At 41.8% G+C, this 26,561-nt stretch overlaps 1 protein-coding gene across 5 annotated transcripts in view; it reads right to left on the bottom strand.

Moving 5' to 3' along the window:
• Positions 1-1,164: 1,164 nt before the first annotated feature.
• The window catches only part of SMYD4 (SET and MYND domain containing 4), a 39,845-nt gene continuing 14,448 nt past the window's right edge, over positions 1,165-26,561 (bottom strand). For 4 of the 5 annotated variants that reach the window (XM_082605296.1, XM_082605297.1, XM_082605298.1 and 1 more), the window contains exons 3-11: positions 23,579-23,723; positions 19,508-19,597; positions 16,651-17,815; positions 6,975-7,157; positions 6,385-6,548; positions 5,068-5,200; positions 3,766-3,882; positions 3,441-3,564; positions 1,165-2,036 (exon numbers count right to left, since the gene is read on the bottom strand). In XM_082605296.1, coding sequence (XP_082461422.1) covers positions 1,883-2,036; positions 3,441-3,564; positions 3,766-3,882; positions 5,068-5,200; positions 6,385-6,548; positions 6,975-7,157; positions 16,651-17,815; positions 19,508-19,597; positions 23,579-23,723 — 2,275 coding nt within the window. In that variant the 3' untranslated portion in view covers positions 1,165-1,882. The remainder of the gene's footprint in view (positions 2,037-3,440; positions 3,565-3,765; positions 3,883-5,067; positions 5,201-6,384; positions 6,549-6,974; positions 7,158-16,650; positions 17,816-19,507; positions 19,598-23,578; positions 23,724-26,561) is intronic. The other variant, XM_082605300.1, reaches the window with a different exon arrangement.

Here is a 26,561-nt window from a genome sequence, read left to right as displayed (position 1 = left end):
CCCTTTAGGAATTTGCTGGTCCCGTATTTATAGCCTGGGTCTAACTAAACTCTGCAGAAAGTCACCAGGTGAGATAAGAACTGTAGTGCAAACAACTACAGTTTGCATTCTACAGTTTGCATTGATTCTCTGCTCTGTGGGGTTTACACTCTAGGTCACTAATCCCCCGGGAAGGAATTTCCTGTCTCCACAATCAGTGGACCATGCTCTTAAATACACCGGACTTTAGGTTTTAATGCAAGCACGGATATCCCCCAGTCAAGCTAATGTCACCTGACAACACAGGATAACATGCAGACAGATAAGGGAGGAAGTTTGTAACTTCAGGAAATAATTCTTTATTTTATAGAGCATTTAAAGAAAGCTCTCAAGTTCACATAAAATGAGGTCTGCTATGTAAAATTCTACACATATTCTTTTTAAGGAAGGGGGCCTATTTTACAAAGTACAACAGAACCTCCTTTTTCAGGAACATGAAACATGCCAAGTGTTTGGAAAAGAACTACAGAATTGGTCAAGACTAAATTTTTCTTCCTGAAAGAGTTAGCTCTACCAAAACATCTCACTGGCCACAGCCCTTGCCAAAGTGAGTTAGTGGGAAGGAAGATAAAGGCGATTCTGCCTGCCCTTCATTCAAGTATTTGAGTGTGAACCATGTTCTGAACACTCAGCTTCCTGCAAAGCTACTGCCAGGCAGCGTCAGGGCTATTCAGTTCCTGATTATAATGCCGGGGCAACCACTGGGCACTTCTTGGGCATGGCCGGGGTGGGCAAACTCTCAAAGCAGTGTGTACGCTTTTCCACCAACTCATCTGAACCACTTGGTCCCCAGTGATGATAAAGCACCCAGGGTTCCGGCCTTCTGACTGGGATGGGGTTTAGACTATTGCTATACATCCAGGTAGACAACAGCTATCATTACTACTTTTTGTCTCTTAAGTGTGAAACCGCTAGCAGCAATGCCCACACCCTCAGCATCTTCTGAAGTTGTTGTTTTTTTTTCCCTTCTCAGTAATTATGCAGTCTGTATTTCACTTGCGTGCTTGGGGAGGTAGAAAAAAGCGGTCTCTTTTCAGGCTTGCTAATAAACAGAACTCAGAAACGATGTGTTATAAAGTCATTGCTACAAGCTTGATTTTATTAGTGTTTGGTCAGTGAGTCTGCTTTATTAGTGTTTGGTCAGTGAATCTGCCCAGAGTATAGAATGAAAACCAGAGAATAAGGACTCGAAAACTGGTAGAAAACAAATTTAGAGTTGCCATCCTAGGAAGAAATTCCCCAACAATAAAATGGCCCCATATTTATTTCTCTATTCACAATTTATACTCCACCGGTTTTAACAAAGGATTCAAGGAAGCTAGGTACCATAAATGAAACTATATCTCCAGAGGTAAGGAGCCTCACTAATTTCTTGCTTATAATTATTTTTCAATTACAATACAACTATTAAGAGTTTAAGTTCCCACTGGAGTGGTACACAACATTACTACTAGAAACCAAAGGAATGTTCCAGGGAAACAGACTATCATCATTTAGTGAGGTGGCGTCTAGCCAAAACCCCAGGCTAACATCCAGATGCCTGCAGATCAGCTAAAATCCTTTTAAAGGGCTTAGGCTCTCCCTCCAGATACCAGTTTTAAGTTTTTTCTGGGAACCAGGAGTTTTTGTTGCAGAGCAGTTAACTACTTCAAGAAACATCCATCAAAATAGGTGAGCACGTCTCCAACTGCAAAGCTTTCTAAGCCCTCCCCTCCCCTCATACACTAGGCTTGTGACTGTCGGGCAAGTCCTGTATTGTTTGGCGACAGCTCAGCAGCAACAGACCCTCTTTAACTCCTCCCACACGGGCTCCTTTCCTGTTGGTCAAGGTCCCCTTGGGACCCTATTCGTTGGGTCCCACAGGGATGGGCAGCAAGTCCAACAAACAGGACTTCATCTGTTGTAGCTCCTGGATCTCATCATTCCAAGGGCCACAGTGCACCAGCAGAACCTTTTCTGCCTGTTGTATTGTGTTCAGAGCTTCGGGTATTGCAAACCTGAAGCAAAGGAGGTAAGGGGAGTGAATCCACCCATTCAATCAGGCAAACATTAACTGAGGGCCTACTCATACCCTGTGGAGAATGTAAAGTAGATCTTTTTTTTTTTTTTTTTTTTTTTTTTCTGTACGCGGGCCTCTCACTGTTGTGGCCTCTCCCGTTGCGGAGCACAGGCTCCGGACGCACAGGCTCAGCGGCCATGGCTCACGGGCCCAGCCGCTCTGCGGCATGTGGGATCTTCCCGGACCGGGGCACGAGCCCGTGTCCCCTGCATCGGCAGGCGGACTCTCAACCACTGCGCCACCAGGGAGGCCCAAAGTAGATCATTTTTGTCTTCAAGGATCTTACAATCTAGAAGGGCAGATAAGACTCTCAGAAACACACTGAAAGGCAGAGTTTGAGATGAAAGTTATGAAAAAAAGGTATGAAGATTCCAGGATTCTGAGAAACAGGCAGATCTCAAAGCACTAATCTGATATTTACCCCAAGGTTTACTCAGGAGTCTCTGCCTTAGAGTCACGGAGTCCGCCTATGGCCTGACTCTGCAGCCCTTTCCCTCTCTCTGACGGGGTGGACTGCCTCTGTGTCTTGGGTATCAGGTCCACCCACCTCCTAATCCTAGGACCGAGCTTCAAACACTTTCCCACACAGCAGCTTTACCAAGGTTGGACATATTCCGTCTAGAAAGACTGACAGCAGGGCCTCCTAGTGATCCCAGTTACAAAAGCGGATGAGGCATCAACTCATCAACCCTCTTTTTTCCTTTTAACCTTTAAAGCTGGGTTTCTCAACCCTGACACTGTTGACATCTGGGGCCCGATAATTCTCAGCTGTGTGTGTGCGGGGGCTGGCTCGTGCCTTGTCGGATGTTTAACAGCATCTCTGGCCTCCACCCTGAGTCATGACAATCAAAAATGTCTCCAGACATTGCCAGATGTCCCCAGGGGAGCCAGATGACTCGTGCTTGATTACAGCTGCTTTAAAAGGAATAGGACCGGGGGGGAAGGAAGAGGCCCTGGAGCTGAGAGTGCTGAGAATGAGTGCTGAGGGGGGGAGGTGTGAATAACTGCCGAGGGGGGTGGGGGGGGTGGGGGGCGGGGCAGGGGAGGGGGCTGAGAAGAACCGCTATGACGGTAGTGGTGGCGGGTTGGGGGGGCGGGGGCCTGGGCAAGTTCTCCCTGGGAAACTCCCTTCAGAGCTAAGAGCTTCCCCATATCTCCCAGGAGGAAATTCTAGTTTCAAGTTTGTCAGCAAAACAGAAGGAAGAATCTCTCCTAAACGGGAAATAAAGACGTGTCAACATGCTTAAAAGCACTGTAGAAAAGAAAAGGAATACACAGAAGAGCCTAATAAAAGAACAGTATGTGGCCCGGTGAAGTGCTGGGAAACAAGAGAAAGACTTACCCATTGAAGAAGATTTGGGCCAGTTTGAAGAGTTCATGGCCCATCTCAACACTGGATGGGCCGTGGCGAACCTCAACCACTCGGAGACTCTTCTGTAGATGGGTGGCTGACTTCTCCCAGTCCCCTGCAACGAAAGGAAAATCTGGTTTCAGAAAAGAACCACAGTCAACTGTGGATGAACATTTTCAGGGTAAGGAAAGCTAAATGGAAGGGAGAGCAGCCTCAGTTGAAAGACTCAGAGAGAACCAACCAGACGAGGCCAAGATCATGACCAAACACCCAAGGCAGGCTCATCCTTGGAGCGGAAGGTGAAGACACACCTTACCTAAGGCAGCATAGGCCTGGGCCAGGCCATCCTCGATTTCTCCCACCACGCTGTGTTCCACCAACAGGAAGCTCTCAGCATCATGCCGGCATCCCAACAACAGCTGAATGGCTGGCTCTATCAATTCAAAGGAAAGTGGCCTCATTACAGACACAAACCCCGTCTTAGAAATGAGAACCCAGCCCTTAAATTCTCTATGGGCTGGGCTGAATGTGGAAACCCCACTTTGTCTCCTTGGGCTGTGATCAACCCACAATTTTTGTTCCAATAAAGCTGTTCTCTTATGTTTTCTCTTTCAATAGCAGAAGGTTCTGGGTGAGGCCTCCCCACATTTACTGTGGGTTTTCAACTTCAGTTTGAAGTGGAATGACTACATTCCATTTATGGTCATTATTTCTCTTGACTCAAAAATCTAAGCTAAAGGTCAACTTTCATAAAAATAGGGTAAATAAATTCCCACGATGTCAAACTCTAAGGCAGAGTTTTCCAAGGTAACGAGGGGTTCCATCACTCCCTTTCTGGAAAAAGCAGGATACTTACATCCATTGGGCACATGGCCCAATGCCCTTTATTTTTATTTTTAAAAATATTTATTTATTTATTTATTTTTGGCTGCCTCAGGTCTTAGTTGCCACACGTGGGATCTTTGGCTGTGGTGCGTGGGCTCCAGTGCATGGGCTCAGTAGTTGTGGCGCTCGGGCTCTCTAGTTGTGGCACATGGGCTCCAGAGTGCTTGGGCTCTGTAGCTGTGGTACGTGGGCTCTCTAGTTGTGGTGCGTGGGCTCAGTAGTTGTGGTGCACAGGCTTAGTTGCCCCGCGGCATGTGGGATCTTAGTTCCAGGGATCAAACCTGCCTCCCCTGTGTTGGAAGGCGGATTCTTAACCACTGGACCACCAGGGAAGTCCCCCCGCTGCTCTTTAGAAGAGGGATGATGCTCTGATGAGGGCAGAACAATTTCTCTAGGAAATTAGGTCATGAGGCCCTCGAATTAAAATAAATGACACTGAACTTCTGGATATGCACAAAGATCACGGATGTCAGAGATAACCTGTTAGTCTTTAACTAACTCTCTGATGCCTAAGAGAACAACAGCTTAAATCAGTTGGCCCTTTTTCAAGGACACCATGCAAACTGAGCTGGTAAGGGTTTGGTCTCACTGGCCCACAAAGCCATCTTGTGGCTGGCATGGGGATAATTAAATTCAATTCTTCAGTCTTCACCGAGTATCCCTGAATTCAAGGTGATCTCAAAATAAATAAAAGGGAAGGGGCTGGAGGACCAAAGCAGGGAGCCAGTCTCACCTAGTTTGCCATTTCTGAGAAGCTTCCGGGCCATCCCCACCTGCTGCCGAAGGTCCTGTAGCTGAGAGACTAGGTGATCTCTGCTGACTGATTCCGTACAAGATGTGCTGCCACAGCTCAGAACGTCATCTCCCTGTGGAAGTCAGTTTTGTCTTTTTTCCTGTACCAGACACTGCATGTGCTTACATTATAGGATTGCTCCAGAGCTTCTGACCCTATGGGGGAAGGACTCCTGCAGTAACACGCCATGACCAAGGGCAGACTGAATTTGGTTCGATGGCGGCAACTGCAATGAAAGCAGGAGCCGATCCCTGCTTGAGATTTACTTTTTGCAACCAAATTAAACTGGTACAGACCACAATTTCTTTCCATCTTGATAGCCCCTATCTTATTTCTCTTTGGGGCTGGGACTTTGGATGACAGACACATTTCTAGTGGTTATGAAAAAGCCATAAGGAAACCAATAGAAAAAAAGTGCTGGGTGAGGCCTCCCCACACTTGTCCTCGGGCTTGTGACTTCAGCTTTCCAACACAACCAGCTCCATGTTCTACTTACAGTTCTAAGACATTTGCTGTTTTTCAGATGCCAGAATCTGTGGCCCCATTTGGCAATAGCAACCTGACTTCTCCGGAGGATCCTTTCCCACCCTCCTGAAGTCAGGGCCTGGGGGCTGAGTGGGGAGCATGTGGCTCCGATCTGGCCCATTCCTCTGGCCCAAATGGCTGGGGGGAAACTGTGACTCTGATTTTCCTCCAGACGCAGGTATCAGGTTGATAAAACACAGTAAGATTTTTGCCGAGATCTCTGTTAGAGTACATATGTTTTTATCCTTCTGGACCGGGGGGAGCATCCAGCATCAGCTGGAGCTGCTAGCAGCCATCTGGTCACCACAGGAGGGAAGTCTGTCTGAGGTTGGGCTAAATAATACAGAAAATGGAGCTGAGGGAGGTAGAAAGAAAAATTAGGCCTTGGTGACGTTATCTGAGCCCCTGGATCACGTTGTATTTGAAGTACCCCTACGCTGGGACTTCTTAGTGATTTACTTGAGCAAATAAATTCCCGGTCTCCCTGAACCCCAAATCAGTTTAGGTGGGATTTTCTGTTCTTTGCAAGAAGGAGATCACTAAATCCAACCTTTCCCTGTAGTTCCTGCAGGGGGTAATCAATGTGCGGGGAAGATGGGCAAAAGGGAAGAGGGAGTACTGCTACCAGCACCTCTGAGTCCCAATGGCTTCCTCCTAAAGATTTAAGGCCTTTAGGCTGGATAACTGACCGCCAGGAAAAGCAAAGAGAAGGGAGGGGAGAAAGAGATTCACCTGCAGGAGTGCGCTGCAACGGTGACAACAGAAGGCTTCCCGCCCGGGCCCCTGCGAGGGTCTCTGCTTCTCACGTTCACAAGCGGGACAGGTGCAGTCAAAGAAATACTGAGACCTCAGCTTCTGGCACCTCTCGGCAACACCCATCCTGCTCTCGTGGGGCCCTGCAGAGACACCGTGCTTGGCCAGGATTTAAAGCAAGAGAGCATCAAGCACTACTTAAAAAACTTCAGCTTAGCGGAGGGTCTGATCAATCACTCATCATGCGACAGGTACATTTCACTCAAACATTTGTGGAACTAGATTAGATACAGAAACAGGCTTCCAAGTTGCGGGGACAGGAAGAAAAAGAAACCAAGAAGTTGTTCCTGGCCTATTTTCAGAACAGGACATTTACAGGGATCAAACACGATAGTGCAGATACAACAGGGCCTAGCGAGGAGGCTTTTCTTCCCCGTAAGTATGCACTGCCTCTGCCAGGATGCAGACTCTGCACAGGTGAGGCACCTGCCCTGTGGCTTGCTCAGGCGAATTCACCCCGTCCTCTTCTGCTGGAGAAAAGTGGCCAGGAGGGAGGATGGATGGCTCACCATAGCAGTGGAGAATCTCTTGCCCTTTTCTAATCTGCTGAGATGCCCGAACGGTGGCGACGGTGCTAATAAAGGACACGCTGGTATTGGGGCTGCAGGAATGGTTCAGGAGGCTGATGACGGGGAACAGCCCTGTGGCAAGGCGCACCTGCCTGCTGTCGGTAATGAGGTTCTCTTCAGATCCTGAGAGTGCAAGAGGAAAAAGGGAAAAATGTGTCAGGACACTCGTCCTGGCCTCACCCTCCATTCCTCAGAAGACGAGCTGGGCAATCGGGCCTGAAGCGCGGCTGAGTCAGAGCTCCACAAGCTGGATCCGAGATAAATCAGATGGAGCATGACTCAGAGCAAACTCTGGTTCCTGGGAAGCGAAGCGAACGAGCACATGAAACGTCCACCAGAATCTTGGAACCTAACCACTGTGTCTCAATACCACAAAAAAATCCAAAGATTAGAATTTATAGAGAGTAATAAAAAAAGAATGATCAGTAGGGAGCCTTCCAGATAGACAGTTTCCTCATGTTCATGACAACATGGAAACCAGAGCACCAGATGAGGTTATTTCCTAAAGACTTTTATAGTCCAAGTGCTTCTGTTTAACTGGTCTTTGGTTGGTTAATAGAACAAGTAACCTAATTATACCCTACACTAAATAGGCCTATCATATATTTAAAAAAATCAATATTTCTTATGCTCACCTCTTCATTCTGCCCTTTGTCCCAACTTGACGGGCAATCAGTCAAGCAGTAGTTCTCACTGAAAAAACTCTTTGGACCACTTCTATTCCAGACAGTCTCATGTCCCTAACCATCTCTTCTTTGAAGCACAATTAAACCAGCAAGTTAACCACGTGATTGAAAATGAGGAAGGAAGGAAGAAGAAAAAAGCCTCTAAGCAGTGAGGCTACATCTGCACCAAGGCCCATGCACTTACATTCATATATGAATTCTCTGTATTCTGCTGCAGGCCCACTCCCTCTTATTTTAGCCACTGTTCGAACTGGCGTGGTTATTCAGTTTCTCAGCCCACCACAGTCCAGAAACAGGGGAACTACTAAGAGGCGGGTTTTCTGACAATGGCAAAGGAGATGGGGACAGACTGGAGGAGGAGGCAGAAAACTTATACAAGAATAACAGCCTCAGGCAAACAAAAACACTAGCACAAAAAAAAAAAAAACCCAAACTAGCACTATTCCGAGCTTAACCAGAGGTTCTCAGACTGATACCATACTTGCATGGGTTTTTGTCATATGTCTATGTCTCAGGAGGATGCATGTACAGATAACCTTGGGCATACAGAAAGGCTTGTGTTCAGCAGCCTTGGTGTAAGCATGAGGAGATAGCGTTTCCGACAAAGCTGGTTGAAATATGAAAGATACTGGTACTTAGAGGGGAACGTTCAGTTTTCTGGAAAACTGCTAAGCCATCAGATAATTGTGGTATCACCATATACGCCAGGAATGTCAATGCACCAATCGCCAAATAATGCGGTCTAGGTACATATGAAATGAATAAAGAAAATACAAACCATCATGTGAAAATGTTCTAGAAAGGAAAACATTAACTATCAGGAATAATACTGTCTCTCTGCAGATGATTTGATTGCCTGCTGCCGTGGAAGACAAGAATTAGAACAAGTAAATAAAATTCGCAGGGAATCAAATGACTCAATTTTAGTCAACAATTCTACACATTGTATTGAAATCTTTCATTAGAACTTCTCCTAAAAGCTTAACTGATTTTAGTGTCCCCTCCCCCCACCCTTGTCCAATGCCTACCTTCTGGTACATGTACTAATGAGCAGTAGAAATGCTAAAAGGTAAGGAAGCAGCAGGAAGGAGCAGCGCAGGGCACAAAGAGTTTGTCGTCTGAATAATCAGCCTCTGCGTAATGAACAGTGGACTTGCATTCCCAACTACTGATAACTGGCAATCTATATTGGAACAGCTGCTAAAATTTTCCCAGAGAAAATTATCACAATACACATGAGTAATGTCAGCTTCGTGAATTATTTATGGATTATCCTCTAACAGAAGTAGGCCCAGGAACAGAGTGGGGTGAGTATTTATGTCAGAGTTGAATTCCTCTCTAATTATCTCTACAAAATTAAGTATTGATTTTAAAAATTATTCAATATTTTGCATTAGTCATCTGTTGGCAGAGATCGTAGAAAGTGAGAATGTGTATGTACCTTAACTACCAAATTTAATATGTGACATTTTGTGCACAAAACAAACAAAAAACAGAGGGCCTGAATATTTTACGTAAAGTGTACCTCGCTAATATCCTTAAGTACATTTAGTAAAGAAAAAAAGATTCATTCACAATACTTTCAGAATATACCTATTCTGGTAGATATTTTACAAAACAAGAAATTTTTGTGTCAAAAAAGTAATCAAGGACCCACAGTGAAGGTAGATTCCTCGGTTGCTGAAGAGTTGAAAGCAAATGGCAGTGAACTGATCTGAACCTCCATAGAACCTCATTAAGCCTCCTTACGATGTGAACCTAGATATATCACGAATATGCCATTCCCACCGAGAGAGATCCACACCCACCAAGGTCTGGAATACCATCAGTGGCCAGTTCTATCCCTTAAAATCAGTACCAAAGAGAGATTTCTGAGGAAATTTGATTAAATAGGATTTATACAAAGATAATAACATACATTTTTATAGATTTTTGTCAAAGTCTATCCAAGTTAACACTTTAATCCTTCTTCTGTGCTACTAATGAAACAGCTGCTAATGAAATTCAATGAGAACACTAAACTGGGAGGTGTTGGAACCCCAAAGAAATAATAAAAAGGGATGAAACAAGATTAGAAATATTAGCAGATTGAGACAAAATTAGACTGAATTAAAAAGTGAAAGTGAACATTGCTGGTGGGCATGTAACTGGTACAACTTTCCTAGAGGGCAATTTTGCAATATGTATCAAGTGCCTTAAAAATGTTCATGTAAAAAAATGTTATCATTTGAACTATTTTATTGTTTAAAGAAACTAGTTAAAGAAGAAATACATGGCAGTGAAAAAAAATTAAAAAACTGACAATTATAGAGAAAATAACAGTCATTTATAATCCTCTCAGTCAGCTATAAGATTTTGGTGCATTTTTTTACAGTCTTCTTTCTAGCCTTATATATGGATTTTTAACATAATTGGCAACAAGGTGCACATGGCGATTTGTAAGTTATTTCTTTTTTTTTTTTTTTTTGCGGTATGCGGGCCTCTCACTGTTGTGGCCTCTCCTGTTGCGGAGCACAGGCTCCGGACGCGCAGGCTCAACGGCCATGGCTCACGGGCCCAGCCGCTCTGCGGCATGTGGGATCCTCCCGGACCGGGGCACAAACCCGTGTCCCCTGCATCGGCAGGCGGACTCCCAACCACTGCACCACCAGGGAAGCCCATCTTTTTAAAAATTATTATTTTTAAAATACATTTATTTATTTATTTATTTATTTATTTATGGCTGTGTTGGGTCTTCGTTGCTGTGCGTGGGCTTTCTGTAGTTGCGGCGAGCGGGGGCTACTCTTCATTGTAGTGTGCTGGCTTCTCATTGCGGTGGCTTCTCTTGGTGTGGAGCACAGGCTCTAGGCGCGTGGGCTTCAGTAGCTGCAGCATGTGGGCTCAGTAGCTGTGGCTCACGGGCTCTAGAGCACAGGCTCATGTGGCGCACAGGTTTAGTTGCTCCGCGGCATGTGGGATCTTTCTGGACCAGGGCCCGAACCCGTGTCCCCTGCATTGCCAGGCAGATTCTTAACCACTGCGCCACCAGGGAAGCCCTGTAAGTTATTTCTTTTTCACTTAATATATCATGGCCCTTTCTTTATACCCTAACCTGAAATGTATATTAAAATTTAAAAAAGGACTTCCCTGGTGGTGCAGTGGTTAAGAATCTGCCTGCCAATGCAAGGGGCAAGAGTTCGATCCCTGCTCTGGGAAGATCCCAAATGCCCTGGAGCAACTAAGCAGCGAGCCACAACTACTGAGCACACATGCCACAACTACTGAAGTCCACACACCTAGAGCCTGTGTTCTGCGAAGAGAAGCCACTGCAATGAGAAGCCTGCGCACCACAACGAAGAGTAGCCCCCGTTCGCCACAACTAGAGAAAGCCCGTGTGCAGCAACGAAGACCCAACACAGTCAAAAATTTAAAAAAAATTAAAAAAATGAGCTGCATAGTTGCTAGAAATGTTCTCTCATTTTGTCACTCACATTTTAATTTTTGTTTATGGGTGTTTGGAGGTGGGGAGTGTTAAAACAACAACTATTTCAATTGCTTACAATGCTGTGTGCCAGCAACTTTGCTTGGGCTCAGCTGAACATTTTTTCTGCTAGTCTTGCCTGGGATTACCCATATGATTGCAGTCATCTGGCACGTGGTCTTTTGTCCTCAGGGAGGCTAGCCCAGGCTTGTTCACAGTCCACACCATCGTTTTAAGAAGGTAACAATGGCAGCTGCAAGGTCTCTTTTAAGGCTTAGATTCATTAAGTCACATAACATCACTTGTACTGCATTCCATTGGTCAAAGCAAGATTCAGCAGGGGAAATAAGACTCTACCCCTTGATGGGAGAAAAATCAATGTCAAGTTGCAAAGGGGCAAACATACAGGGATGGGAGGAACTGTTGTGGTCATTTTTGCAAAGAGTCTTCCCTAGAGGCCTGGAGGTTCATCTAGTCCTCTTATTATCCATATGAGAATACTGACCCACACAAAGGTTCAGTACCCTGAGCTAAGAGTAAGTGGTTAGACTGAGTGGAACAGGAACTCAGGTCTGTTGCCTCCTAGTCCAATGTTTTCATTCCTTCAAGGACCTCTTTCACCCACATTCTCTGTCTTCTTTTCTGATTATAGTGTTTTTGAAATTTGGTATTTAAGTTAAATCTAGCTATCTTCTAATTACCTAAATTCGGTATTATATACTTTAGAAAGCTTCTCTTACCACCTTAAAACTACATAAAAGTTCACTTATCTTTTTCTAGATATTTTATGGTTTAATTTTAATTTATTAATTATTATTATTATTATTTGGCTGAGCTGCGTGGCTTGTGGGATCTTAGTTCCCCAACCAGAGATTGAACCTGGGCCCTTGGCAGTGAAACCTCGGAGAACCACCACTGGACTGCCAGGGAATTTCCTGAATTTTTAAATATGTAACTTTTTAATGGCTTGAAGAAAGAATCTAATACTTTTGGGGGGCTATCATATTAGTGCCATACTGTTTTTAATTACTGTAGCTCAATGCTGATATGAAATCTGATAGTACCAAGCCCCTTCAGTACTCTTTAAAACAAAAAGGCTACTTTTTTTTTTTAATGTTTATTTATTTACTTACTTACTGATTTTGGCTGTACCAGGTCTTAGCTGCGGCATGTGGGATCTTTAGTTGTGGCATGTAGGCTCTTAGTTGTGGCAGGCGGGCTTCTCAGTTGCAGCATGCAAACTCAGCTGTGGCATGCATGTGGGATCTAGTTCCCCGACCAGGGATCGAACCTGGGGCCCCTGCACTGGGAGTGCAGAGTCTTGCCCACTGGACCACCAGGGAAGTCTCACAAAAAGGCTATTCTTACACATTTATTCAAGATGAACTTTAGAATCATTGTCAAATTTTAAGAAAAATACAACTGTGATTTTGTTGGAAACTGCATTAGACTGATTAGATTAATGTGGGGAAACTGCCATTTTTACAGTGTTCCGTGTTTCCTTCTAAGGATCTGGCATGTCTCTGCATTTATCCAAGCCTTCTTTTATATCCCTCCAAATTAAAATATCCTTGCATTTCTGGAAGAAATCCTACTTGGTCATGTATGATTGTTTCTTTAATAAACTGCTGGATGTGACATAGCAGTGATTTTTTTTTCAGGGTTTCTACATCCACATTCACATGTGAGACTGGTCTATAGCTTTTCCTCTGGGCTTTGTAAAATGAGTGGGAAAGGGTTCTCGGTTCCTCCATGCCCTGGAACAGTTTATACTGTATAAAAACGATCTGTTCCTTGATATTTTTTCCTTTTATCTTTAAAAAAATGTGGCTGAATATGTTCCTTAAAAGTTTTAAAGAACTCACATGAAAAACAGTGGGTCTGGCTTTTTTTATGGAACTATTTTGATAACTTTTTCAATTTCTTCCACAATTACTAGATTTTTAAAGTATTTTCCTCCTTCTGGAAAAATTTAGGCAATTTATATTTTTCCACAAAGTTGTTTATTTACTGTTTTCAAATTCAATAATCTAAAATTGTACTAAATATTTGCTATAAATTTTAGAATGAATTTATATTATTGGCTATATCCCCTTTATAATTTTGTGGCGTTTTCCCCTAGATTTCTTAATTAGATTTGCCAAATCTTTGTCTCTATCAGGAGTCTGTAAACTGTAGCCTGTGTGCCAAATCCTGCCTGGTGCCTCTTTTTGTACTTATGTGGTCTAAGAATGGTTTTTACTTTTTTTTTTGGCCACACCATGAGGCTTGTGGAATCTTAGTTCCCCAATCAGGGACTGAACCTGGGCCCTTGGCAGTGAGAGCGTGGAATCCTAACCACTGGACCACCAGGGAATTCCCGTTTTTACGTGTTTAAGTTGTTGACAAAAGGTGAAAGGAATAATTCTCATGACATGAAAAATTTTAGGAAATTCAACTTTCAGTGTCAATAATAAATTTCTTTTGGAGTCCAACCAGGCTCATTCATATGTATACTTTCTATGGTCGCTTTCATGCTACAAGGGCAGTTGAGTAGTTGCAAAAGAGACCATACGGCCTGCAAAGCCCCAAATATTTACTCTGTGGTGCTTTACAGAAAAAGTTGGCCAAACCCTGGTCTATAGGACACAAGCTTTGGTGGATATACCTCTGAATCCCCTATTTTATTATGTTATCTTGGTTTCCAGATCCTTATTATTAATATATTTGATCAGAGTAGTATATTAAAGTTTCTTATAACTATGGAGTTTTTGCCAGTTTCTCCTTGTATACTCGGTCATTTTTGTTTTATAGACACAATCTCTATGTTCCTGAGAGCTAAGGTTGATGATATATTGCAGAAGAGTCTCCTTTACAAAAATAAAATGCCTTCTTTGTTTTACTATATATCGTACCTTGAGCCCTACTGTTTCATATTAATATTAATACCCTGATTTACTTGTGATTCCTGACATGTCTTGCCCACTTTGTGTTAAGTGTCACTTTTGTAAACAGAATATACTTGGATTTTAATCTTTTTGACCCATTCTGAAAGATGAATTTAAGAGTTTAGCTCATTTTTATTTACTATTATAGACTCATTTTTATCATCTCCCTATCTTTTGCTCTGTGAACTATTTTTTTTAATGTTCTTTGTTTTTTCCTTAGAATGAAGAGAAAGGTTTACAACCAATTTAAAATTTACTAAAGTTACCACCATGTGAATAACTGTTTTTAATTTTTAAAATATAGAACAGTTCAAAGAAAAAAGTAGCAATCACCCATATTTCCACTATCAGAATTCATCACTGTTAATTAAGATTTTGGTATTTTTACTTCTAGTGTTATTTTTTTCTATGTGTGTATATATATATATATATATATAATATATATATATATATATTTAAAACATCATATAAATAAGAATAAATCATGCATAAAATATTAGAACCTCATAGATGAAGACAGAGTCTCCAATCCTCTTTCCGTCACTCCAGGTCTCCAGTATTATGCTACGTATCTATTTTTCTAGTCCTTTTTAGCCACAGAAAATACACGTATTTCTGGCTATACACAGTCTTCCTACCAAAATTCACTCTTAACAACTTGTGAAAAATTTTACTCAACACCTGCTATGCAAATAAAAATTGACTGTAATGAAATCTCAAGCACAGGGAGCAACAAATTTTAGGCTAAGATTCTCTGACTGTAAGAGGGAGGCCAATGAAGGAAGGTGGATGGAAAACACTTTCGTTTGTCCCTAGCGCTCTGCCATCCTGCCTCAGGGATTCAGCCTGAGTTAGTGGTCACTGCTATTGTTTACCCAGAAAACAGTTCCCATAGTTTTTAGAGCTACTGACATTTACATCTTTTTTGTATGTTCTACTAAGTATTTTAGAGGCAAGACACAACAGAATCAAGAGTTGGCAGCTTTCTGCCATATTATCTGGAAGCTCCATATACTATTTTTTATATTCAGAAAAACAAAAAATGAAAACAGTAGTTTTTAAAATGCCAGTGAATGTACCCTAGGGGAAACATAATTCTGGAAAAACACTCAACAGATACATATTTTAGAAGGTAGCAATGGCTCAAAGCAGCAAAAGCAGAGAAGAAAATGGAGACTAGCTTGCAGTATGATTTTGTTGTATCATGGGATGAGGCCAGTGCTATTTTTGGATGTTCCATGCACTTCAGGATGCGGAATTGAGTCCTGCCCCAAAATACCTCTAGTGAAATACTATACACTATATAACTTGGCAGCTGAATTAAAATTAAAGATAAAAATATATAAACAAAAGGTTGACAGAATTCTAGATTACCTAATATGACACGATCAGAAGAGTTAAGCATGTATATAGTTTAGTGAAGCCACATTTAATATTAATCTGCCTATAAATCCTAGGTGTAGATATGACCTAATTCCTCCCCTCCACAGGGTTAATTAGGAAATTGAGAAAAGTATAATGAGCTGATTGAATTGAAACACATTATCCGCTAAAATGGAGATCACACAATAGAAATACTGGAAACACCATTTCTTTTCTAATAATAGTACCCATTGTCAGTACAGTCGTATTAGAGATGGCACTCATGATGCTGGGCACGTGCAACCTCCCCATCTACCTTAACAGCCTCTTCTATAGGGTCTGGTTCAGGAAAGCAGGGCTAGGGCTGGTCTGTGTCTAGAGGTGGCCTCCAGATTGCTGGCCCCCTGACCAGAAGCCTGCCCAAACACAGGCTGGCCAACAGCTTACAGCAGCATTGTGTGAAAAGCTGTGATGGGCCAGATTCCTCTCTCGGAAAGTTAAAACAGAAGAATGGGAGAAAACCTGGCAATAGAAAACAGAAGATAGTAGTTGAGTCAAAGGAGTGAGTTAAGATTCTGATACCTTAACTACAGACCCTGCTCCTTCTGCAGTCTTGTTTATCCATTGTTTCAGCTTTCCTCCACAATCAGAAATTAATAGTGTAATAGGTTTTTTTTTAAACAATGTAGTTTTTTTTTTTAAGATTTTTTTAAAGTCTTTATTGAATTTGTTACAATATTGTTTCTGTTTTATGTTTTGGTTCCTTGGTCATGAGGCCCGTGGGGTCTTAGCTCCCCGACCAGGGATTGAACTTGCACCCCCTGCATTGGAAGGCGAAGTCTCAACTGCTGGACTGCCAGGGAAGTCCCCCCCAACGTTTTTTTTTTTTTGGTAATAGGGTTTTAAAGTATTTTTACAAACAAACACATCAGCTTCACAACTCTGTAAAGTTAGGTGCGATTAAACTATCCATTTTACAAATGAGAAAGCTGAGGCAGGGTAGGATCAAAATAAGTTGAGGTCACATAGCTTCTCAATGGCATAATCATAAAACAGCTGTATTTTCCTTTAGGCCACTGATCTGTTTGAATGCTACTGTTCTCCTTTACAGTCCTTTCTCCGCAAACATTAGCTACATCAAGAAGAATATTGTAAGGCAGAAAAAAGAGTTTCCCTCTTACCTGTTTGCTGTATGGTTGTTATTGCCTGAGCATTACACTGTAGCTGTAACATGTGTCTCAGCATGGCCACTCCCCAAATATTCAACTCTGGATACAACACAGGAACCGCTGCTGCTTTCAGCTTAGACGATTTCAGACCTGTTGTGAAGGCCTGTAAACTGACTGCTTCGAGCTGCCTGCATAGTGCAGAAACACTCAGAGCACAGAGGAATTTGTGCACAGGGCTATGGTTTCCTGTATGGGGTAAAAGGCTGAAGACAGCATTATAATTACTTTCATACTTCCCATTCATATCACACCCAGGAATCGGGGTCTCAACTGTTTTGCCCTTGTTTTTACTCTCCCCTCCCAAGTCATAACTGAGTATTTGTGCCAGATTCTTGCTTTCAGGTAAACAGATATCCCTGTTAGTAATCTCACCACAAAGCTTATTTATGACTTTGCCAGCCTCCTCAAATCTAGCTAAAAGAGTCGACCTCAGGGCAATGTGGCAAAAAACACCCAGTGTGAGAAGCAGCCCCCCTAGAGAACACTCTATACTATGGTAGAGATCCCAGGCCTGCTGCGAACACTCTTGGCTGCAATACTTGGCATAGCTGCATCCATCACAGGGAACTGGGGCCAAAGTGTGCTTCAAACATCGGTGACAGTAGAGGTCCCCGTTGGTAGCTCTGGTATCCCACTTGCTCTCGAGGCCATGATGCCATGGTGGCATTTCTCCTGGGTTAAGGACACTCACAAAAGCATCCTCTTTCACCAGAAGCTCTCCTGGGAGAATATCTTTTGTGGCAACCAGATAGCGGCCTTTTAAAGGGTCCATACATAAGCCGACAGATGATGATGTGTTGGAAATTTGTTCATTCTCTTCCCTTAGGTCCATATCCTCAAAGGCTTTGGTTAGAGCTGCTGGGGAGGTTTCTGTGAGATTCTCCTTTTCTTGTACCTTTACTTTCAGACGACAGAGGGTTCTCTGCAGAATCTGAAATTGGGAAGCTGCTAGGGTTGGTTTGGCAGCAAAGTTACTTTCAAGATCACTGATGGTCTGGCTTGCCTCATGTGGCCTCCCCAGGGTCACCAGACACTCCGCCTTACGCAACAGCAACTTGGGTTGCAACCTTTCTGGATATCCATGCGTCTGTGCTCTGACGATGTCTTTAAGGCATGTCTGCAAACAGAAAGAAAATCCCAAAATGACCCTTGGTCCCTACTCTTAAATGTCCATTTGAAAGTCTTAACAAAAATCTACAAGTTAAAGATTATTAAAAATGGAGCAGGGCTTCCCTGGTGGCACAGTGGTTGAAAGTCTGCCTGCCGATGCAGGGGTCACGGGTTCGTGCCCCAGTCCGGGAAGATCCCACATGCCGTGGAGCAGCTAGGCCTGTGAGCCATGTCCAATAAGCCTGCACGTCCGGAGGCTGTGCTCCACAGCGGGAGAGGCCACAACAGTGAGAGGCCCGTGTACCGCCAAAAAAAAAAAAAAAAAAAAAAAAAGGAGCAACTACAATCATGTGCTTATTTCTTTAAATCATATTCTACTGTGATCTTTTAATTAAATGATTAGAAACAGATGCTGAAGATATTATGTTTAACTGTCATTAAATATTTCTGATTCTAAGGAAAAAAGTCTTACAGATAGAAGCATAGTATGATGATTAAGAGGGCATCCCAGTACGGACTCTGCCTCTTGCTAGCTGTATGGCCTTGTGCAAATGAATTAATTTCTCAGTGTCTTAGTTTTCTCATCTGAAAAACAGGGATAATAATACCTCACAGGATAGAAATAAAAATGAAAATAAGGTAATATATCTAAAGTGTTAAAAAGATGCCTGGAACATAGTATGTGCTCAATACATGGGAATTATTATTGTAAGAAGTAACAATATAGGGAAGTTAAAAAGGGCTAAATGTTTCACAAGGTCTTCCCAATGCTGTCTATAGTAGCCCAGGCCTTTCTTGCTTAGGGCCGTGCCTTAGATTCTTGCTCTTCTCTCTTAGTCCAAAGGGCTTAAGTGTGAACTTGCGGTGACTCAAATAGTTCTTAACTCTAGGGTATACTTTAAATTTTTGTAGAATTCCAAAATGGATGTGCCCAAGTGGCATTTTAGAGTTTGTCCTTAGACTTCAATTTGGGGATGAGGAGGAAGCCACTCATCTGAAGTCCCCCCACCCAACAGGCATTTCAGTGCAACTTTTACTTTCCCACTCAAAATTTATATTGAGGGTGAGACTTATTATTGCAGGGATATTCTTTTTTTTTTTTTTTTTTTTTGCGGTATGCAGGCCTCTCACTGTTGTGGCCTCTCCCATTGTGGAGCATAGGCTCCAGACGCGCAGGCTCAGCAGCCGTGGCTCACGGGCCCAGCCGCTCTGCGGCATGTGGGATCTTCCTAGACTGGGGCACGAACCCGTGTCCCCTGCATTGGCAGGGGGACTCTCAACCACTGCGCCACCAGGGAAGCCCTGCAGGGATATTCTTGAGCATGCTCACCTACTTATTAAAAAAAAAAAAACCACCCTGAGCAAGTAACTAGTTTGCAAACACTTGGAACCTGAAGTATTATTAGCAACGTATCTCATAGCTGATCTTGACACTGAGCACTGCTGACCCACTGGATAGAGTCCACGGCCCTGGGGAATGTGCATGTCTCTTTCCTGCCAACCCACACTACCCCATGTAATCACCTGAGACAGGTGAAGTGAATCAGGAGAAAGAAAAAGTTCGGGAGGTATCAATTTGCTTCCAATTCAACCAGTTCCAATTTTAGCTTTCTAATGTAGAAGCAGGGATGAAGGTCTAGTCCTCCAGGGAACCCCCCTGCCGATCCTCTCCAATCACACCAGGCATCCTGATACTCACCTCATACTGACCCAGGTGGAAGAGGGCTGCAGAGCGATTGGCGTAACACAGTGAAATGTCCTCAGAGTTGGGGCTTGAATGCGATACTCCCTGCAGAACAATGAACCGGTTAAAGGTATACATGGAAACTAGCATCTTTAGAGTTTTTTTTTTTTTCCAGATAATAGGGGCTCTGCTACTAAAGACTATATGAAATTGGTTAAGTTACTGGATCTCTTTGTGCTTCATCTGCTTCATTTTTAACTACCTTAGAGCAGAGGTGTGAAGATCAAGTGAGGAAATAAATAGGTAAAGCACTTTGAAGACAGTAGCTTCAGACACGCAGCTTCAGACACAGCTTCAGCCACAAACAGTATTAAAGGTAAATGAAAACTGAGGAGCATAATCCGGCACATAACGAAGTGTGAGTGGAACAAATAGAAACTCACAAATGAAGAAACATGAATGATACGTGGGAAACAGTTCATATACAGATAGTCAAATACATGAAAATGAAAGCAGAAAAGGGCTACTTTTTTCTACCACCAAATTGGCAAGGATTAATAATAATCATAAAGGTGGGACTTCCCTGGTGGCCCAGTGGTTAAGAATCCGCCTGCCAATGCAGGGGACACGGGTTTGAGCCCTGGTCCAGGAAGATCCCACATGCTATGGAGCAACTAAGCCCGTGCACCACAACTACTGAGCCTGCACTCTAGAGCCCACGAGCCACAACTACTGAAGCCCGCACGCCTAGAACCCATGCTCTGGAACAAGAGAAGCCACTACAATGAGAAGCCTGTGCACCCACCGAACAGTAGCCCCCACTCGCTGCAGCTAGAGAAAGCCCGGGCGTAGCAACGAAGACCCAAACACAGCCAAAAAAAATTAAAAAAAATAAAAATAAAGGTGGCATCTCCAATCACTGGAGAAAAGACAGGGATTATTCAATAAAAGTATTGGGACAAGTAGCCACTGAGGAAAAATAAAGTTGGTTCTCGATATATGATAATAAAACTTTCATTAGGATAAATAACAAATGGATCAAAATCTTAATATAAAAATTGAAACTAGGGCTTCCCTGGTGGCGCAGTGGTTGAGAGTCCACCTGCTGATGCAGGGGACACGGGTTCGTGCCCCAGTCCGGGAAGATCCCACATGCCGCGGAGCGGCTAGGCCCGTGAGCCATGGCCGCTGAGCCTGCGCGTCCAGAGCCTGTGCTCCGCAACTGGAGAGGCCACAACAGTGAGAGGCCCGCGTACCGCAAAAAAAAAAAAAAAAAAAAAAAAAAAAAAATTGAAACTATAAGAGCACCAGAAGAAACTATATACATAATCTAAAGTGATGTTGGAGTCAGAAATACCTTTCTAATTATGACACAAAACCCAGAAGTCATAAAAGGTTAATGAATTTGACCACATAAAAATAAAAAATCTATTTGTAGCAACAAACCAATAAAAGCAATATCAAAAGACAAACGAACTGGAAAAAATATTTGCAACTCCTATTACAGGCAAAGGGCTCATTTCTTTACTTTATGAACAGTTCCTACAGATCAATACGATGGCAACCAATAATTCAGTAGGAAAATAAGCAAATGATATGAACGATTCTAATGGGAAATATAAATGGCTCTTAAACAAATGAAAAGATGCTCAACCTCGTTCATAATCAGCAAAATGCAAATTAAAACTCTACTGAGACGCTAGTTTTTACTTAGCAGATTTGCAAAGAAGTAAAATTGATAGCATACTGAGTGGGATAATGGTCATTCTCATACATTACTAGTGGGAGTGTAAAGGGAGTGTAAACTGGTCTCACAATTACGGAGGCATCTCCTAATACATATATCTATATCTCCATTGACCCAGCAATTCCTCTTCTAGGGATTTATCCTACAGATATAATCCTTTATCCTATAGATATGTGCAAAATAACATACATGCAAAGTTTCTTATCACAGAATTGTCTGAAGTAACAAAAGATAGGAAAAAAGGTAAATAGTGATCTAAAGGACTCTAATTAAATAAGTTACTACTATATCCATATAACAGAATATAAGTGGAAAACACAGTGCTGAACTGTGTGTATAGAATGTTATTTATATAAAAAGAGTGTGTGTGTGCAGGAGTGGGAGATTATTTGTATTTATTTATATACGCTGGAGTACCTTTGGAAAGATAGCTTTAACTGTGCTAGCTTCTGAGGATGGGAAATGAGTGGCTGGAGGACAGAGGAAGTAGACTGCACTCTATACTCTTGCACCTTAAAAATTCTAACTATGTAAACACATTTCCTATTCCAAAATAAAAAGATAAAATAATGTTAATAATACCAAATAACCAATATTGCTTAGGATATAGAGAAATGAACATTCCCATACTCTGCTAGAAGGGATGTAACTAGTTTTTTCCTGGAGAATGATTCAGCAACAAGTGCCAAAGGCCTTAAAAAAAAATACATTCAGTTGACCAAGCAATTGCCTTCTAGGAATTTATCCTTGGGAAATAGTCAGGTGTGTACAAATATTTACATAGAAAGATGCTCCTTGCAGCTTTATGATACCAAACACTCTGCGAACACTAGGTGTTAAATCAAGTATAGTTCTCTGTAATGGAACACTAAGCCAGCTGTACAAAAATCATGTTTTAGTGGAAAATTTAATAACATGAGAAAATGGTCACAATAAATTGTTGAGGGGAAAAAAAGCAGGTTATAAAACAGTAAGTACAGTATTATCGCCATTTTGTACAAGAAAAACATATTTTCAGAGGAAAAAGTGGCTGGCTGGATATAAGCAAAAATGTTAACAGTGCTTATCACTGGTTATGGGATTTTTTCTTACTTTTTTATGCTTCTCTATATTTTCCAAGTAAACATATATTACATTTACAATCAGACAAAAACAAATATTATTTTAAAAAAGAAAGAAAATAGCAGCTCTATGGAAAACTGCAAAGTACCACAATCAACAAAATACTAGTTTCATGAAATAGGAAGGTTCAATTTTTTTGTCTGATTTCACTTTTTAGTTTACTTAGTTTCCTTGAACAGCTTCCCCTGTGATCACATTTATGACACACATGCATACAGTTGAAAAAAGATTAGCTCTGAAAAAGAACTACTATTAAGCCATTTACCAGTGATCATTACATCTAATGGATTTTAGTTCTTCAGCAATCACTAATGCTTACATTTTTCAGCATTACAAAGCAGGGCTTTTATCAATTTTAGAAGATGCTGTTGTAGGTCTGATAGTTTTTGGAAAACTAATTCCAAACTTTAAGCATAGGCCTGTTAAAGATGCAGAGTAGGGGGTACACTCTTCAAATTCACACTAATTCTTTCAATATACAGGATTCACAGACCTGGTTTAAGAGGTTGATATATTCTTGCTTTAAACCCATATTTATCTCTAAAAAATTATGGAAGGAAATCTCTCAGGGATCTTGTTCCAGTTTCTACTCTGGAAGCAGGACAAGAGCAAAAGATTGTTAAAAGCCACTATTCCTCCTTGAAACCTAGTTCACTGATGGTTAGTGTAATAATTTTAAATATTTGTTGACAACCTTCAAAATGCAGTTCAACTGGGCTGTGGCAATTGAGCTTATTTTCCTTCGTAACTTTACCTAAGTCATACTGGCTATAAGCTAACATGGTGGCCAACCAAAAATCCAGCTGTTCTCTAAATTGGGACTATCACAGCAACAGCCTCATCAGTTATTCAGACAAAAAAGGCACACAATTCAGTAAGAGCTGACAGACATGGAGGAGGGAGGCCAAGGCATCCAACGAGACTTGCTACACTGTGTCTGAAGGAATATGAGAATAGAAGTTTCTTGATGGAATTCAGGACGTATAATACAAACTACCCTTTGTTTCAGAATATGACCAAAAGCTGAGTTGTGCCAGTTTTCTTTTTCAAATCCAATCCAAAATTAATAGGCAAAGCTACTAGTGGCTACACAATACACAATTCACAATTCAGCAGTAACGGTTCTCTCTTTTGAAGAAATATGAATTGTTAAATTGTTGAGACAGCCCCTCCTGCTGAGCTGGGCCGGGTGTTGGGGGGTGGCCCGGTCCTCTTACCTTAGAGTACAGCACTGTGGCTCCCATATAATCCTTCTTCTGAAATTTTTTGTTTCCTTCTTCTCTGTAGAAAAGGGGAGCGTTGGGGTCCTTTCCAACAAGGTAACCTCTAGAAAGCCTTTTTAAAAACATCTCATCCTCTGGTCTTCATGAAGAAAGAACAACCACAACAACAAAAAAGCAAAAATTTGTTATTTCTAGGAAAACTCCTAACCATTGCACTTGAAACAGGAGTGACTGCCTACAAAATACTGGGACAAAAGAGGTTGGATGTGTTATGTAATGTGACTGGGGGGAAAAATCTTTGGTCTCAGAGACATAGGGACTGGAATTTCTACTGGGACAGAATATAAGTTTTTTATTCAGTTACTGGCCAATAAACCATTCCTTGGATAATGCATTATACAGAAGTTTGGGTGTGGAGAAGGACACAATACACAAGTCTTTGCACCAAGGTATACTCGCCACCTAAACTTTGTTGAAAATACCTGAGTGAATGGCTGACAGAGGGGAGGGAGGGAGAGAAGGGGGAGGGAGAGACAAGAGGGAGGGGGAGGGAAGGAGGAGGAGGAAGAGGAGGAGGAGAAGGAAGAAGAGGAAGAGACAGGATGAATCATAAAGTAAATGTAGTGAAATGTTAACATTTGGGGAATCTGAAAGGGCATTGCACAACAATATCCTATTTTTGCAAGTAAATCTGAAATTATTTCAACCTGCAAAGTTTTTAAAAACAAGTATACGAATTCTCTAATGTATAAATACACAAACATACACCTTTTTTTTCTTTTTTTCCAATAAAAAGAAATAGTATAGAATAACCTAGACTATACTCTTTGACTATACAATGCAATGAAGCAAAATATGAATAACATGGGAACTAAAAATTCTCTTAAGCAACTCCTGGGTCAAAGTGGAAATCAAAGACAAAACTGCAGAATGTTTAGAAAAGTGTTTTTCAAATTTTTGTTTACAAAGACCCACAATAAGAAACACCTTTCATGGGCTTCCCTGGTGGCGCAGTGGTTAAGAATCCGCCTGCCAATGCAGGGGACATGGGTTCGAGCCCTGGTCCGGGAAGATCCCACATGCCGCAGAGCAACTAAGCCTGTGTGCCACAACTACTGAAGCCCACGCACCTAGAGCCCGTGCTCGGCAACAAGAGAAGCCACCGCGATGAGAAACCGGCGTGCCACAAGGAAGAGTAGCCCCAGCTCGCAGCAAATAGAGAAAGCCCGCGCGCAGCAACAAAGATCCAACGCAGTTAAAAATAAAAAATTAAAAACAAAAAAACCAGAAAGGCAGTAATGGAACAACAACAACAACCAAAAAAAGAAATACCTTTCACATTGTGATTCAGTAAGCTGCATCTGTGCATGTATATATGGAAATTTCACAAAACACTATTGATCTTTAAGTTAATATCAAATATTTTATTAATATTTAAACACAATACAGAAAAAAATCTCAAAGTAAATAACACAAAAAGAAAAATAAGGAAAGATTTAATTCAGAAGGTGTGCTTGCCTGTTCAAAATTTATTCCAGTCCAGAAAATATGAGGACAATACCCCATGAATATCTGGTACACCACAGATCCTATTCTTTGTTCTGTTTGTTTTTATGTTGTTGTAAATTAGGTTAAACCTGAAAACCCTATTCAAACAAAGAAGTTGTGGTGAACAGTAATAATAGTAAAATTCTTTTTGCCTAACAATGGATATTCCTTAATCTTAATCCAAAATGATGACAAACTCAATGTTTTTGTAATTGTTCTTCAGTGTAATTAAGAACTAAGCTGCAATAATTCATTCTTCTAGTACCAGGTTTAACTCAGTAATTAAAGTTTTGAAAAGCTTTCTTTTTTTAATATTTCAAATTTTCTTCTGGAATGTTATGATAAAAAATTTGTGGAAGTGAGATGGAACAATTTTCTAATTAATTTTTTTTATTGTGCTAAAATATTTAAAAACTTTTCATTTTAACTAAAGTATATAGTTCAGTGGCATTAAGTACATTCACAATATTGTGCGATTGTCACCGCTATCCATTTCCAGAACTTTTTCACCAGCCCAAACTAGAACTCTGTGCTCATTAAATGATAACTCTCTATTCCTCCCTCTCCCCAGCCCCTGATAACCTCTATTTCACTTCCTGTTTCTATGAATTTGTCTACTCTAGGTACTTCATGTAAGTGGAATGGTAAAGTAGTCATCCTTTTATGTCTGGCTTGTTTCACTTAACATAATGTTTCCGAGGTTCATTCCTTTTTATAGCTGAGTAATATTCCATTATATGTATATATCACAGTTTATCCATTCATCTGTTAATGGACATTTGGGCTATTTTCACTCTTGGCTATTATGAATACTGCTCTGAACATTGGTGTGCAAATAAATCTGTTCAAGTCCCGTTTTCAATTCTTTTGAGTATAAACCCAGAAGTAGGATTGCTGGATTATATAGTAATTCTATTTTTTTTTAAATTGGTGCCTTACTTGTCTTTTTAAAAAATTAATTAATTAAATTTTTGGCAGCACTGGGTCTTTGTTGCTGCGTGCAGGCTTTCTCTGGTTGCAGCGAGCAGGGGCTACTCTTCGTTCCAGTGCTCGGGCTTCTCATTGCAGTGGCTTCTCTTGTTGCAGAGCATGGGCTTTAGGCTCGCAGGCTTCAGTAGTTGCAGCACACAGGCTCAGTAGTTGCAGCACACAGGCTCAGTAGTTGTGGCTAACAGGCTCTAGAGCTCAGGCTCAGTAGTTGTGGCACACAGGCTTAGGTGCTCCGCTGCATGTGGGATCTTCCTGGACCAGGGCTCGAATCTCTGTCCCCTGCCTTGGCAGACGGATTCTCAACCACTGCGCCACCAGGGCAGCCCCAGTAATTCTATTTCTAATTATTTGAAGAACTGCCATACTGTTTTTCATAGTGGCTATACCATTTTACGTTCCCAACAACAGTGCACAAGGGCTCCAATTTCTCCACATCCTC

This window comes from Mesoplodon mirus (assembly GCF_964341445.2).
Source record: "Mesoplodon mirus genome assembly, chromosome: 18".
NCBI lineage: Eukaryota > Metazoa > Chordata > Mammalia > Artiodactyla > Ziphiidae > Mesoplodon > Mesoplodon mirus.
Note: the sequence above shows the minus strand (reverse complement) of the source record. Positions and strands in the feature narration are given on the sequence as shown.